The sequence below is a fragment of the Huiozyma naganishii genome, chromosome 2, assembly GCF_000348985.1.
Source record: "Huiozyma naganishii CBS 8797 chromosome 2, complete genome".
In the NCBI taxonomy this organism is placed as follows: Eukaryota; Fungi; Ascomycota; class Saccharomycetes; order Saccharomycetales; family Saccharomycetaceae; genus Huiozyma; species Huiozyma naganishii.
The window spans coordinates 1329192-1343707 of NC_035923.1; the positions used below are offsets into that span (position 1 = coordinate 1329192).

A 14516-nucleotide genomic window follows, 5' to 3' on the forward strand; every position below is an offset into this window, starting at 1 on the left:
CCCCCTCATAATAGACAGTACGTGCAGCGAGTTGGTGCTCCGCCCCAATTTATTGGGGTGCTTGGCATCTTATTATTCTCTGTAATTATTTTTTTCGTGATTCATTGAGGGGTAGATCAATCTGAAGTTTATTCTTTGGAGGTCCTCTTATAAGAACTCTTGTGGATTGTACTCAGTCTTTGAGTACGCATATGAATCAAGAGTGTCAGAAGACGACTATATACTATGTATTTTATGCAGATGGTGCGGCGGGCCGCCTTGTGATCTTGTATATCTTGACGGCGTCCTCCGCTTGGAGACACTCCATGGAGAGACTGTGCTGGGCACACTGGGAATGCAGTTCGTGCACGGTCTCGCGGTTACGCTCTGTACACGCCAGTATGGCGCACTGGCACTTTGGTTGCTGCAGACACTCGTCGAGACAGGTGCACAGCTCGGGGAACACGGTCGGGTCGTACGTTATGTCCGCTCCCACAACGACGTCGATGTCCCCCGGGACACGGTCCTCGGAGGCCCACACGAGCCGCTGGCATTGAACGTCCCGCTCGACCTTGTTCAGGGACAGATTTGGGGTCGTCACCTCGGAGAGGATCCCCGTGTCACCATCAGTGACGTACAATTTCTTGTACTCGTCGAGTACGCCAACGGTAATGCTGCTGAGACCCGTACCGCAACCAAGCTCCAGCACGGTCTTCCCGCGCGTGAGCTCCCGGTGCTCCACCAGCAGTTTCGACAGCGATGTCGCAGCACGCCATGTGCGGAACCCGGTGGTGTTCACAGCGCTGATCAGTCGCGGCATCTCACGGATAGAGACCCGTACAGTGTCGCCCAGACGGTACACTAGCACATTGGGCTCATCGGGCCGCAACGGCCTGCTAGAGAGCAGATCTACGTACATCTCGTACACCCAGTCCTCGTCACACTGATCAACGAGTCTCGCGGACAAGAATTGCCGCACGTAGTACGCATTTACTTCGCTGACCTCTTGCAAAACGGCTCGTAGCTCCTCCAGATCACCCAGCGGATCCTCCAGAAGGTCTTTCACGTTCAGTTGCTGGTACAGCTTGTCACACAGAGATAGCATGACGGTCTTTCCCTCTCTCGTGAAAACTACTGGAGGGAGGGACAGATCGAGGCACGAACCGTACCCACAGGTAAAACAAGAAGTGTGAAGCAACACTTGTCAACTGATGAAATTCGAACTTCTACTTTATATATTTTCATATTTCTCTCTCTCTCTCTTAATTCAAGGTTACCAAGACCTTTGGAGAGTCAAGAGACTAAAGAACACCGTATACCACCCCCCTCTGCTTCTAGCCATGACACGGCACTGGCTATCTTTGTTTATTGGTGTTGTTGCATTCTCGTCCTTTTATTATGTTAAGCATCTTACAGGGAAGGAGGTCTCAATTGACCCGCTAGAAAGGTCATCCCAGATCGAAACCATGGTATTGCAGTCGTGGTCCGACTACGTGAGAAACGGGTGGGGGAAGGATATATACCACCCAATTTCTCACCAAGGTAATGACAATATGGCAGCGTCGAAAGAACCGCTAGGCTGGATTATTGTTGACACAATCGATACTTTGCTGCTGCTTCTGAACAACACGCAGTCGGAACACAGAAGAGATCAATTGATCCAGAACGTCCAATTGTGCACGGAATGGTGCCAAAAGGTGCTCTCCTATGATATCGACTCCCCAGTTAACATATTCGAAACTACAATTCGTATGCTTGGAGGGTTGCTATCAGCGTACCACCTGACGCAAACAACGGCAAACAGCACCATCGATGGACAAGTGTTTTTGACCCAGGCAGTTGATTTGGCCGAGAGGATCAAACCGGCTTTTTACGAATCACCAAGCGGCATCCCATATTCAAGTATTAACCTGCACTCGGGCGAAGCGATCAGGAACCACGTCGATAACGGCGCATCCTCCACCGCGGAATTTACAACTTTGCAACTAGAGTTCAAATACCTAGCGTACATCACTGGTGTAACCGAGTACTGGTCACTAGCAGAACAAGTATACAAACCGTTGTACGCGGAGAATGATCTACTGAACCGCTACGACGGACTGTGCCCAATCTATACCATCCCAGATACAGCGAAATTCCACGGCAACAATATCAGATTTGGTTCCCGTGGCGATTCATTTTACGAATACCTGCTGAAACAGTACTTGCAAAGCGGCGAGCCGATATATTACGAACTGTACAGAGAGTCTATTGAAGGTATGAAAAGACACTTAGTCCGTCACTCTTCACCTAGCGGGTTCCTGTACATTGCGGAAAAACCATGGGGGTTACATAATCCAGCGTCTGCTAAAATGGATCATTTGGTATGTTTCATGGGTGGCCTTCTTGCCATGGGTGCAACCGAGGGTTACAAAATCGAAGAAGCCAGACGTCAACCGTGGTGGGATTCAATTAGAGAGGAAGATTGGCACTTGGCTACAGACTTAACTCACACTTGTTACCAAATGTATCACCAAACACCATCAGGCCTGGCGCCTGAAATCGTCGTTTTCAACGATAAAGGTGCCAGGGAGGTCAAGGAGAATGGATGGTGGAAATCCCCAACTGGTGATTTCTACATCAAACCATTGGACGCGCATAATCTACAGAGACCTGAGACCGTCGAGTCGATTATGTTTTTGTACCATTTAACAGGTGACAAGAAGTACAGGGAATGGGGGGCCGAAATATTGGAAAGTTTTGAAAAGAATACATGCATACATTGCGACGACGCAAGTAAAAAGGCGTATAGCTCTTTGGACAATGTTATTAATGAGCCCTTTAAACGCAAGGACAATGTGGAAAGTTTCTGGTTGGCCGAAACATTAAAGTACTTGTACTTGCTATTTCAAGAAGACGTGGACCTGAAGTCAACTATTTTTAACACAGAGGCTCACCCGTTCCCCAAGATGGATAGGGAAAGACTATTGGATTTAAATTTGAGCACCGGTTGGTCAATTTAATTTCTTACATATAAAAGAAGTATCCTTATTTACAAAACTTCGATTAGCGATTCCTGGAATGCAACGCAAATATTGTCATAACTACATCGCCACCGTGTTCATCTAAGGCTTTGATAACTTCGTCTTCTGGAAAACCTGTCTCCTCTACTATCATTTCAATGTCTTCTTCTGAGTTTTCTAAGTAGGTGTCGGTAGACGTCTGACGTGCTTGTTCTTGGGCAAGAGCTAGTTTTTGGCTGAAGTTGTCGACAACCACCTCACCAAAAACCACATAGGAAGTTCGGTTTTTACAGTAGACTTCAGGGTTCTCGATTATCAAAACTTTGTTGTCTGCTCTTTTCATCGTCACTCTGGTTATCCCACTCACCGCCTTATAATTACCTGACTTCAAGATAATATCTTTTGCCAAATTCTCATTCTCCTGCACAAAGTGCACCTCATCAATCGTCTCGTCGCCCATTTAACTCATAGTAAAGCGAGAGTCACGGCCGCTTTGTTGCTGTAAGCGAGTCTCTACCTCATCTCAATTTTGGGAAAATTTTTTTTCTACTTCAATGAAGCATCTTTATCGATGAAGGCTCACATCACCAGTCTAACCATCAAAGGAAGTGCAGGAGGGTAGCAAGGCAAAAATGGATGTCTCTATGCTTTTGGAATGTTTTAGTGGGACATTGGAGTTTGACGCCAATGTCAGAAACGCCGCTGAGTCGCAGTTAAAACAGGCAAGTAAATCTCCAGGATTTCTTGGAGCCTGCTTAAGTATTATCTCATCGAACGAAGTTTCTGAGAATATAAAACTCGCAGCGTCTCTCTACTTTAAAAATGAGATAAGGAACGGATGGACATCTCCAATTGCTGACTTGTCGTCAAGACAGTCAGAAAAAGCACATGAAATTGATATCGATGAGCGGCCCATTGTCAAGGACATGCTTATAGAAACCATGGTCCATGTCTCAAAAAAGAGCCCACATTGTATCAAGGTGCTGAAATCTGCTCTTGAGACCATTATCAGCAGTGATTATAGTAAAGGCCTGTGGAACGAATTGCTGCCCAAATCTGTGCAATTGATCTCCACGGGAGATCTCGACGTCGCACATGTCGGGTTAATTTGTCTTTCTGAACTGTTTAGAACTTACAGGTGGAAGGAGAATGACGGAAGACAAGAGCTGGAAAAATTAATTATAGACTATTTTCCAAGTCTGCTAGTGTACGCCAATGATGTCCTTTGCAAGGATGGTGAAAATGTTAACGAACCAAAGGCTGGAGAGGCATTGAAACTAATTTTGAAAATTTACAAGTTTGTTACTTACAACGACTTGCCGTTTGTTTTGCAGAGGGATGAATACTTAATACCGTGGGCCAACTTGTTTGTAAAAATAATCCAATTGCCGTTGACGGAACAGATTTTGTCTAAAGATGTTGATGTGAGAAGAACATACTCCTGGGTTAAGTGCAAGAAATGGGCGTATGCCAATCTTTACAGACTTTTTCAAAGGTATGCTTCTACCTCTTTATCGAGAAAGTTTGAATATGGCGGTTTCAAAAAAGTATATGTGGAACACTTTCTACCTAATTTCCTGCAATTGATATTCAATCAGATTGAGCAGTGGGGGGCAAGGTTGCTATGGTTAAGCGATGAATCCCTGTATTATATCCAAAGTTTTTTGGAACAATGTATATCGCAAAAACCAACTTGGCCGCTAGTGAAACCCCATTACGAAACTATTCTGGAACATGTCGTTTTTCCTCTTCTGCGCTTAAACGAGGATACATTGAATACGTTTGTTAACGATCCTCAGGAGTATATCCACAGGAATTTAGAGCTTTGGGACAACGATTACTCTCCAGACCTGGCAGCGGTTTCTTTATTAATCACTGCTGTAAACAAACGGGGTAAAACTACCTTAGCACCAACGTTGAAGCTTATTGTAGGGATATTGCAAAAAAACCAAAGTAACGATATTCAATTGAACAATGCTTGTAACATCGAATCTGCTTTGAAAATGCTATCTTGCATTATTGATAAATTAACTGACAAGAACTCTCCATTTGCATCTGATTTAGAAGGTACATTGGTATCTTTTGTGCTACCCTTTTTTGACACACCATATGGGTTTTTGAAGTGCAGAATCTGTGATATTATTTCCAAGTTAGGCGATATCGACTTCAAATCTCCCACACTCCTTCCGCAGATTTACGAAGGAATTTTACAGTGCTTAAACGATTCGAGCGATACCTACCTGCCAATAAATTTATCTGCCGCGCTTGCATTGCAAACATTCATTCAGGACCCATCATTCAAAGAAGCCTTGAAGCCTTCAGTGGTTCCCATTATGCAGAAACTACTGAGTATGTCGAACGAATTCGAATCGGATTCGATATCAGGTGTTATGCAAGACTTTGTGGAGGAATTTTCCGAAGAACTACAACCTTTTGGTACCGAGTTAGTGAATAGTCTGGTCCAACAGTTCATGAAGCTAGCAGTTGATCTAAACGAAGCTTCCAACTTCGATCCAAATACTCTTTCGAGCTCCGAAGCTGTCCCGGATGAAACAGAGAAACATATGGCAGCATTAGGAGTATTATCTACAATAATCTCAATCTTGTTGTCCTTTGAAAACTCCTTAGAGATTGTTAAGAACTTGGAACAGTCTTTTTATCCAGCCGCTGAGTTTATCTTAAAAACCGAAATGGAAGACTTCTATCGGGAATTGAGCGAGTTTTTCGAGAACTCGACATTCTTATTGAGATTCATATCCCCTATTACTTGGAAAATTTTGGAATTGGTTGGCGATTGTAATAAAAGGAGCGGTATGATCGGATTTTACCTGGATGATTTTTTGCCAATGCTAAACAATATTCTAGTTTACGGTGCTGCAGAACTGAGACAAAGTGACCTTCATTCGCAAATCTTATTTGAAATTTACCAAGCTTCTGAAATCAATTCGGAGAGCAGTCTAGATGAGCTAAACACTAAGTTTGATTTGTCACAGAAAATGATGATTGCACTGGGTACGCCCCTTTCAGGCGAAGTCCAAACTCAATTTTTAACGGATTGCTTAGGGGTGATTGAAGCAGAAAGAGGAACATTAAAAAAGAGCATTGTCTTTGGTGTGACGTCCTTTAATGTAGTTATTGCAGGTTTTATTATCAACCCAGCTCTAGCACTTGGTACATTGAACAAATTTATTTTACTCGAAATGTTTTTTGAAACATGGCTCACATCCTACGCTCCAAACTACACAAGAACTTATGACATCAAACTTTCTATCATGGCCATTCTAAGTCTTTTCACCAACCTTCCTCTAGTTGCACTGAATAACGCAGGCCTCTCTGGCATCATTTCAAAGTTAGGTGATGGTTTGGCAAACCTACTAGTTAAGTTCCCAATGGCAGAGCGGGACTTGATGCTGAAACGTGTGCAATTTACCCAGACGGAAGCTTACAATGAAACCACGATATGGGACGACGAGGATGGAGAGGACGAGGAAGCCGAAGGTGAGTTGGACTTCGAAGGTGATCAGGACGATATTGCCAAATACCTAAGCTCGAACAACGACGGTGCTATCGAGTTTGTCAACAACTTTAGTTTCGAAGGCGGTGAATCTTTTGACGATTTGGAGGAAGATCCGTTAACCAAATCTGTCATCGACGATGTTAACGTATATTCTGAAGTAAAAAACAGTATCCTGCAGCTACAGCAATCAGACGCGGAAAAATATCAGCTAGCATTTGGAGGCCTGAACAAAGACCAGCAGCAGTTGCTTCTGCAAACTGTCCAACGCCAGTAAAATAGAATAAACTGTTTACGTATTTGCGATAATGTTTCTTAATTTCGAGCTATCAGTCATAGGATAATTGTATAGAGTATAGATAAAAAAGAATTCAAAGCAATATAATCCCTAATCTATGCCAGCTTACAACCCAACCAGTGGGCTCGTCTTAACTGGGTTGATAGCTATTCGGAACACACTCTTTAACAGGTCTATAACACGTGAACCCAAAAGTTGTAACTTATTAAAAAAATTTTCCAGTGACAAAAAAAATCGATGAGGTATAGAAACTTAATAGAGAACGGTAGGTTTGAGAAGTCATCTACAGTCTCTCAGTGCCAGTCGATCGTTCATACAATGCTTGGTGACTCCGATGTTGTGGCCAATTTTGCGCCCGGTGGACACCAATTTGCTTTCCAAGCGAATTCAAACCTTTTGCAGCAGAAGAATACGATTGACATATATCCGTTGGACTCTGCTAGTAACTATGAGGTGAACAGTGCACAAGTGAACCATTTGGACTATGAAAATAACGGGTTTAAAGCATCAGATATTCTATTCTTGGGGTGGTGTACTGAAAATAGTTCTGGTAAAATTAAGAGAAAGCTAGACGGTGATAACAATAGCTTACCTGGAAGTGAAAATTTCTTCATTAATGCTTTTGGTAATAACCAAGTGGTGGTCTACTCTTCTAATGGTAAAGACATTATTAACATCATCAACAGCAAAAAGAAGCTACTAGGATTAGCAACTTTAGGTGTAAATATTTGGACTTTAGATGTTGATAAATGCGTCAAGAAATACCAGTATAATAAATCTAAGCCAGTCAAGACATTCACTTTGATAGATGGTAAAAATGAAGATATAACAAATTTCCAAGTCTTTGCCAGTCCAACTGATGCACTTGTACTGATTATTTGCGAAAACACAGTCTATGTTATCGATCAATCTGGTAGAAGACCAAAGACTTTGGCAAAGTTTGACATTTTTGGTGCGTTATCGTGCCAGATAAATACCAAAGGTACCCGCATTGCTATATCAGACATTGAGAAGGTTTCTTTATTTGATCTGAAGACAAAAGAGCTAATAAAGGAGTGGCCAGTTCAGACCACCTCTTTGAAGATGATTGGTAGCCACGTATACACGCTCAATGTCGATTCAACAATATCTGTGCTTGATTCAGATGCTGGAGACGAACCGGTCTGTACCATTAGAGCAGATGAATCAGTTATTTTAGAGTGCGTGCAGATCCACGAAACCGATCTTTTGGTCGCGTGGTTGAATGTCAATGAACCAAACTTCAAATTGCTGTCCTTAGAAACGATACTAAGCTGCAAGGAGATTGTTATCAATGAGGGGCAGACAGATGCGAATAATGAGAACAATGGCACTGTGACCCGAAATGTCGTTGACGAGGAGGATATTGCAGAATTGGAACCCTCCACGGAGAAAGTAACTAAGAAAGAGCAAAATGAAGTAGCAGTAAAGTTGTTAGCCGCATTGAACTCACCAGAACCAATTGAGTCAGAAATTGCAACGTTAATCAAAAGTAATAACTGGACAGAACCCAGGATCACCTTGTTTCTATCAAATAAAATCTCCAAGGATGCAACGCTTACGCTACTTATCAAAATAATTGTTGACGAGCTGCAAAATGGTATTTGGACTGAAGCGAATCAAATTCTAAACGTGTGGCTCAAATGGATCTGCACTATCAAGAATATCCCAAGTAGCTACAGAAACGATAAACAAGAAAAGAAAGACTTAAGAAGACTGAAATCTTCATTAAAAACCGCGAACGACTCTTTACCGACTTTACTCGGTATACAGGGGAGACTTGAAATGCTGATAAGACAAGCAAAATTGAGAGAAGAATTACAGAAAGTGTCATTGGAAGACGAGAAAACGGAGGACCTAGTTGCGGAAGACGTCATAGACGAGGGGGAGGAAGGCATCTCTTACGTGAATGGTGAAAGTGACGTTTTTGTCGACGCATCTGAACAAATAACTTCATAGTATCTTGCACAATTAATTCGTCATTTACTCCCATGTATTATATACGGACAGATTCCATACACCTCGGGTCAGCAGCAACTGTATTACCTCACTATTCAATTAAGTATCATACATAAGTTCAGAAAATTTTTCACTTTTTTTTTGAGAAAGAATTGAGATGAGTTTGTATAGCTTGTAGCTTAAAGTCATCCCAGATTTGGGCTCCACACCCGCAATGCCTGACGATAACAAATACTATATTTCATACAACAACATTCACAAACTATGCCAAAAAACGGCTAAGGAGATAATGGCCAGGAACGAAAGACCTGACATTATAATCGGTATATCTGGAGGTGGACTAATTCCTGCCAGGATTATTAGATCTTTCTTGAAGAAGAAAGGTGAGAAAAATATACCGATCCAAGCGATCGGTTTGTCCTTGTATGAAAACTTGGGACTAGACTCCCAAGTGGACACCATTGGGAAATCGGTTGTCAGAACACAATGGCTGGATTTCGGTGCCCTAGAGGAACATTTCGATTCTTTGATTGGAAAGAGGATCTTGATCATCGATGAAGTCGATGACACGAGGACCACACTGCATTATGCGGTATCTGAATTACAAAAGGAGGTTGAAGATCAACAGAGAAAGTTGAACAGATTGAATGAGATTACGAACCTTTCCGTGTTCGTTCTTCATAACAAAGATAAGCCAAAGAAGGCCAACTTACCTGAGGAAATGATGAACTCGCACCATTATATCGCTGCGGAGACTGTTCCAGACAAATGGCTGATCTACCCCTGGGATGCAGAAGATATTGAAGAGCACACGCAAATGGCTATTCAACAGGGTCATAACTGAACAGGCATGATCTTTTTGTGGCAGACCAGTCTGTACTTTTTATACAATAGTTCTTATTATATGTGACAAAGCGAGATAAAATCACGAATGTGCCATGCTAGAGAAATCATCTTAACTTCTCTTGTAATTCTATCATTTGTTGCACCTGTTGTTGCATCATTTCCTTCAAATCCTCTACGTCATTTTCGAGCTCCTCCACACGCTCCGTCTTTTCACCAAGAAGTTGTAGCGCAGTCTCTAATTGAGCTTGTAAAGTAGTTACTTGCCGCTGGAGGTCTTCGTTTTTCAATTTGATCTTTTTAGTCTCGTCGTTCTCCTCCATCAACTTCAATATCTCACTGTTGCTGGCGTCCTTCTCCTCTTGCAGTGTCTCGTACGCTTGCTGCAATGAGGAGAGTTCGCTTTCTAGACGCCTCACCTCTGACCCCAACCTGCTTACCAGTTGGGTGTTTATCTGTTGTGCAGAGGCAGCGTTACTGACCGCATTCGTTTCATTTATCACAGTGTTATTTTCTGAGGGTCCGTTATTCACCATTTGAGTTAGACTTGATTTACGGCGAGAAGCCGCCAAGTTGAGCAATGATGCGGAGCTTTTCTTATTGTTCAATGACTTGAGGGCGGATGCCTCCTCCGGGATATCCCCCAGACCATTGAAAAAACTGTTATTCCTTGAGTCCGTTAGAACAGGGGTGGTGGGCATGGAACTGCTGCCGTTATTCATGAACAGTTCTTGGGTCTCTACACGCGAAAGGTCTGGTGTACCAGTTGACATCAAGAGCTCCTCGTTTATCGGCGACTCATGTACATCCTGCGACACTGAAGATGCCCATTCATTCTCCAACTTCTTCAACAAATCTTGATCCTCCTCGAAGGGCGGCATGCTATGGGTAGTCGTTTTCGCGGCCGGTTGTAAGATAGTACCCTCCAATTGGCTTCTTTGGAGAGCGTATTTTTTTTGGAGAAGAGCGTAATCGTCCCTTAGATCATCACAATTTTTGTTCAAAGCGTTGACATTCTCCCTCAATTTTGTGATTGTGGATTGCGCTACTACACGTTCCGACTCCGTGTCCCCTAACTTTACTTGTACATCTCTTAGCGACTCCTTTGTCTGTTTCAACTGGGTAGACAGTTTTGAATTTTCCTCTTGCAGGGACTCCATTTCTGATTTTAGTTTCGCTAGCTTGGAGTTCAACGAGAATTCTATACTGTTCCAGTTACTCTTGGAGGAGTTGAACTGTTCTTGCAACATCGCATACTGTGTGCTCCAGTCCTCATTCGATTTGGAGTCCGTCTCCGCGGAGCCCTGCAAAGTGACATTTTCGAGCTGGATCCGTAACTGTTCGAGCTTCGTCTCCAAGGAATTGATTTGTTCACAAGATGATTCTTTGAGCAGATTGAGTTCGTGGGTGGATTTTACTTTCTCTGTTTCGAGCGTCTCTTGCAATTTGCTCAGCTCGTTTTGCAAACGGGAGCTCTCATTTCGCACGGAGTCCGCTTCATCTGTCTTCTCACTCAATGCTAACTGTAATCGCTGCACGAGCTCGGTTTGTCCGGAGTACTGCTTGATTTCGTCAAGGGAGTCATCCAATTTCCTCTGCAGCTGAGAGTTCTGTTGCGACAGGGCGTCTGTGCCGCGCCGCGTCTCGGAGAGTTCCCCTCTGCACCGCTTCAGCATACTCCCAAGCGAGTCTATCGTCTTCGAACTGTCCCTCAATTTCTGAAGCGATTGTTCATTATCAGCCCTCAATTTCTCAACGGTTGCGTCCTTCTCCTTCACCAACCGCATGAGACTGGAGTCGTCCTTCGCACTCAATTTGTCCTGCAAATACCTAATATGCGGGGCCAACAGCGCCAAAAGTGCCACGGCGTCCATCTCCGTCACCGTTTCGGGCACCCATTTACTGTAGAGGTCAGTATCGTACGCTGCCGTACCAGCGGCGCCGAAACCACCTTCAATCCCAGCAGCAGCAGCATCATCATTGACCTCGAGGGGATCTTGAACAACCCCATCCTTCGAAACCACTGCCGGTTCAGGTGTAACAGCACTGCCTCCAGGTCTTCCGACCCTGGACTTTTTCTTCCCCTTCCGCGCAGCGAGCGACAGCCGTTGCTCCAGCGAAAGCTTCTTCTCCACAGACATTCCCCTTCCAATTGCTTGCCCAGCAACAGTACCAGCACCAATGCCAAGAACAATACGGCCAGCTCGCGCCCTCAACGTCAGTCCGGTTCGTCCATCAATTTGTGTCATCGTCTCGAAAAGTTTTCTCGAATTCGCGCTGCTGTCGCAGTTTCAGCAGCCAGAAAGTAGCGATTTCGTGACCAACCCCCCTTGGGACCGGTACTAATGGGGCAGCCAGAAGAGCAGCAGGGAATCGTCAGCGCCCGGTACAGAACACGAGCCGGACGTGGTCATGGTCCTTATGGATAAGACCGTGCCTCAGCAGCAACCAATACATCTCTGCGCAGTGGTCGTCGATTTCGAATGCGGTCTGCTCGATGGAACCGTCCCCTGCCACGAGCCGGCGCAGCAATGCAACCGCACGATGGACACTCGTCTGTGGGATCCGTCGTTGCAGCAATCGTGACTCAACCAGCTCTTCCAGGGCGGCCCACTGGCTGGCGTTCTCCCCATCTTGCTCTTGTTCTTGCTCCACGGGACGTGAAGACGGAGGTGAGGGCATGGACTGATCCTCAAGGTCAATTGATCCCTCGAGTGCCAGCAGAAGAGACTTCAATTGCTCATTTGTGGCAGTCTGAGCCGCCAGCGTCCGCTCCAGTCGCGAGTTGTGCTCACGCATCGACCGCAACCATTCCAAAGAAGTAGTTCGCCGTGTGGTCTGCGACACGGCAAGCAGGGACACGCCGATCGGGTCCGACCGCTCAGGGTACATCATTGGCCGTTTCAACAGGCTCTCGACGCCAGTCTTGCCCTCGGCGGGCCCCGCATCGCGCCTGTCCTGCCCGCGCAACACATCACGCGCCTGGGTCACAAAGTGGCGCTTGTTCTGCACCTGCGTCTGCAGCGTGCTCTCGTAAGAGCTCAGCATCTCAGCATCCATAGTCATGGCTCACTGGGACTCCACAATAGTGCTCTATCCGTCCCTCCAACCATCTGTGATTCGTCTGTCCCAATTATATCTTTTACTTTAGAATCAGTCCATTAAGGACTGAACCATGAGAAGCAGGCTTCTCGTTACAACTACACACTCACACTTCCCCACGATTCATGTCAGCGGCAAACGGTATGGCGAGTGCGCTCGATGACGGGCAGAAGAAAGAGATGGCGACGTTCTTGGACGGCGAGAATGCCAAGCAGAAGATCCAGTCCGCGGTGCACCGTTTCAACGAGAGCTGCTTCCAGAAGTGCGTGGCCTCTGTCCAGAGCCCTACACTCTCCGCAGAGGAGGAGAACTGTTTGTCCGGCTGCGTGAACAGGTTCCTCGACGTTAGTATAAGGGTTGCGAACGGGATCCAGGGATCCAGGTGAATTCCATTTTCGATGCAGATGCCGTCTGACCTATACCTATATCTATCTATACACACATTTATATATGCACAATGCTGGTGTAACGAGTCTCGTCAAGTGTCCAGTGGGATCCGGGCTTCCAGCCCGAGAACTATCTTACCGATAGCCTCCGTTGTCGCTCCCTCCGATTCGCACTTGTGCCGGATGATACGGAACAGTGCGTTCAAATCGTACCTGTGCGCAGCAACTCTCTCGCTGGGACACACGTCGACAAGTGTCTCCACACAACCTAACAGTGCCGTGACAATATCATCAGCTACCGTGAAGAACGGATCGCTCACAATACACTCCCCCAAAGTGTACACTGTGCGCTGCAACAGCACCACGGACAGTGGACCCATCTTGCTCAGTAACTCGCTCAATGTGGTCAGTAACTGGACCGTCAGCGTAGGATACTTGACCCCGAGACGCGGTATCAGCCCTCGCAGCACGATCTCACTGCACATACTCTGCAAATGCCTGAAGTACTCGAGAGTGTCGCTGAATTCTACACGGTACAGCGCGATCAACGCGGGGAATACACTCCTCCACACACGTGTGGTATCCATCGTACTGTACAGTGTGGGGACCAAGTAGCACATGTTCTTAAGAACGGGTTCGAACAGCAAGAACAGTCCAGTGCTGCTAAAGGGCACCCAGTGCTCAGGGTCTCGGAAGACCTCGACAAATGCATGCACCAATTGAACACCTTGCACTCTCAAGGGTATATCATGAGGGTCATCCAACAGATTGAGGATCCCAGGCGTGATCCATCGCAACTCTACTGAAACATCACGATGCTGTAAATGCAATAGAACAATGTAGAACAGCCCAACGTGCTTCCAGCCACCTTGAGATTTCCAACGGGACCGTATCTCGTCCTCTTGTGAGGAGACACCTAACACTGGGTTTAACCCGGGAGCTACGCGGTTTCGTCTCTTCGCACTACTGCCATCGCCCAAGTTCAACAGTAGATGCGGCTTCAAAAGCGGGATCAAATCCACGTATAAAGGGTCCCCATCTGTAGCATCCCACAGGGTGTTAACAAACTTTATTACACATTGCGCCTTCTTAGCATCCTGGTCCAAAGCGAAACACGACAGTTGTTGGATCAGATGTATAGTAGTCCCCCGGGATATTTCGTCGCCCTGACGTTTTACTTCGTTCACAGCTGTCTCAATTTCACACAAAGAAACATCTTCAGACCTCTCTGAAGTAGCGACCTTTTCTATAAACTGTGATATGGCACTACTCATCGCCGTCTTCACGTCCCATTAAAACAGTGCTTACCATACTCATCATATTACACTACAAACAAAATCGACCAAAAAAAAGTGGAAGATTATAAGCTGTGAAGGTCACCCAAACAGATTGTAACAGTAACAGAATACCTCGAT

General features: G+C 45.3%; 10 protein-coding genes across 10 annotated transcripts; 5 read left to right on the forward strand and 5 right to left on the reverse strand.

The window, feature by feature from the left end:
* Positions 1-232: 232 nt before the first annotated feature.
* On the reverse strand, positions 233-1084 carry EFM3 (protein-lysine N-methyltransferase; the record flags this gene model as incomplete). Its single annotated transcript, XM_022606670.1, has 1 exon — positions 233-1084. One exon carries the CDS (start codon positions 1082-1084, stop codon positions 233-235), a length of 852 nt encoding a protein of 283 aa, XP_022463343.1.
* A 106-nt stretch (positions 1085-1190) lies between these two features.
* Positions 1191-2981, forward strand: MNS1 (mannosyl-oligosaccharide 1,2-alpha-mannosidase; the record flags this gene model as incomplete). Its single annotated transcript, XM_022606671.1, has 1 exon — positions 1191-2981. One exon carries the CDS (start codon positions 1191-1193, stop codon positions 2979-2981), a length of 1791 nt encoding a protein of 596 aa, XP_022463344.1.
* Positions 2982-3024: 43 nt separating this feature from the next.
* On the reverse strand, positions 3025-3441 carry KNAG0B06740 (nascent polypeptide-associated complex subunit alpha; the record flags this gene model as incomplete). The annotated part of the gene is made up of 1 exon (XM_022606672.1): positions 3025-3441. One exon carries the CDS (start codon positions 3439-3441, stop codon positions 3025-3027), a length of 417 nt encoding a protein of 138 aa, XP_022463345.1.
* A 172-nt stretch (positions 3442-3613) lies between these two features.
* On the forward strand, positions 3614-6772 carry NMD5 (Nmd5p; the record flags this gene model as incomplete). Its single annotated transcript, XM_022606673.1, has 1 exon — positions 3614-6772. One exon carries the CDS (start codon positions 3614-3616, stop codon positions 6770-6772), a length of 3159 nt encoding a protein of 1052 aa, XP_022463346.1.
* Positions 6773-7111: 339 nt separating this feature from the next.
* UTP9 (Utp9p) lies at positions 7112-8770 on the forward strand (the record flags this gene model as incomplete). Its single annotated transcript, XM_022606676.1, has 1 exon — positions 7112-8770. The coding sequence occupies one exon, from the start codon at positions 7112-7114 to the stop codon at positions 8768-8770; it is 1659 nt and encodes a 552-aa protein (XP_022463347.1).
* Positions 8771-8984: 214 nt separating this feature from the next.
* XPT1 (xanthine phosphoribosyltransferase) lies at positions 8985-9614 on the forward strand (the record flags this gene model as incomplete). The annotated part of the gene is made up of 1 exon (XM_022606677.1): positions 8985-9614. The coding sequence occupies one exon, from the start codon at positions 8985-8987 to the stop codon at positions 9612-9614; it is 630 nt and encodes a 209-aa protein (XP_022463348.1).
* A 106-nt stretch (positions 9615-9720) lies between these two features.
* On the reverse strand, positions 9721-11754 carry SGM1 (Sgm1p; the record flags this gene model as incomplete). The annotated part of the gene is made up of 1 exon (XM_022606678.1): positions 9721-11754. One exon carries the CDS (start codon positions 11752-11754, stop codon positions 9721-9723), a length of 2034 nt encoding a protein of 677 aa, XP_022463349.1.
* A 235-nt stretch (positions 11755-11989) lies between these two features.
* Positions 11990-12679, reverse strand: MCM22 (Mcm22p; the record flags this gene model as incomplete). Its single annotated transcript, XM_022606679.1, has 1 exon — positions 11990-12679. The coding sequence occupies one exon, from the start codon at positions 12677-12679 to the stop codon at positions 11990-11992; it is 690 nt and encodes a 229-aa protein (XP_022463350.1).
* A 161-nt stretch (positions 12680-12840) lies between these two features.
* On the forward strand, positions 12841-13101 carry TIM8 (protein transporter TIM8; the record flags this gene model as incomplete). Its single annotated transcript, XM_022606680.1, has 1 exon — positions 12841-13101. The coding sequence occupies one exon, from the start codon at positions 12841-12843 to the stop codon at positions 13099-13101; it is 261 nt and encodes an 86-aa protein (XP_022463351.1).
* Positions 13102-13193: 92 nt separating this feature from the next.
* TTI2 (Tti2p) lies at positions 13194-14375 on the reverse strand (the record flags this gene model as incomplete). Its single annotated transcript, XM_022606681.1, has 1 exon — positions 13194-14375. One exon carries the CDS (start codon positions 14373-14375, stop codon positions 13194-13196), a length of 1182 nt encoding a protein of 393 aa, XP_022463352.1.
* Between the last annotated feature and the right edge of the window lie 141 nt (positions 14376-14516).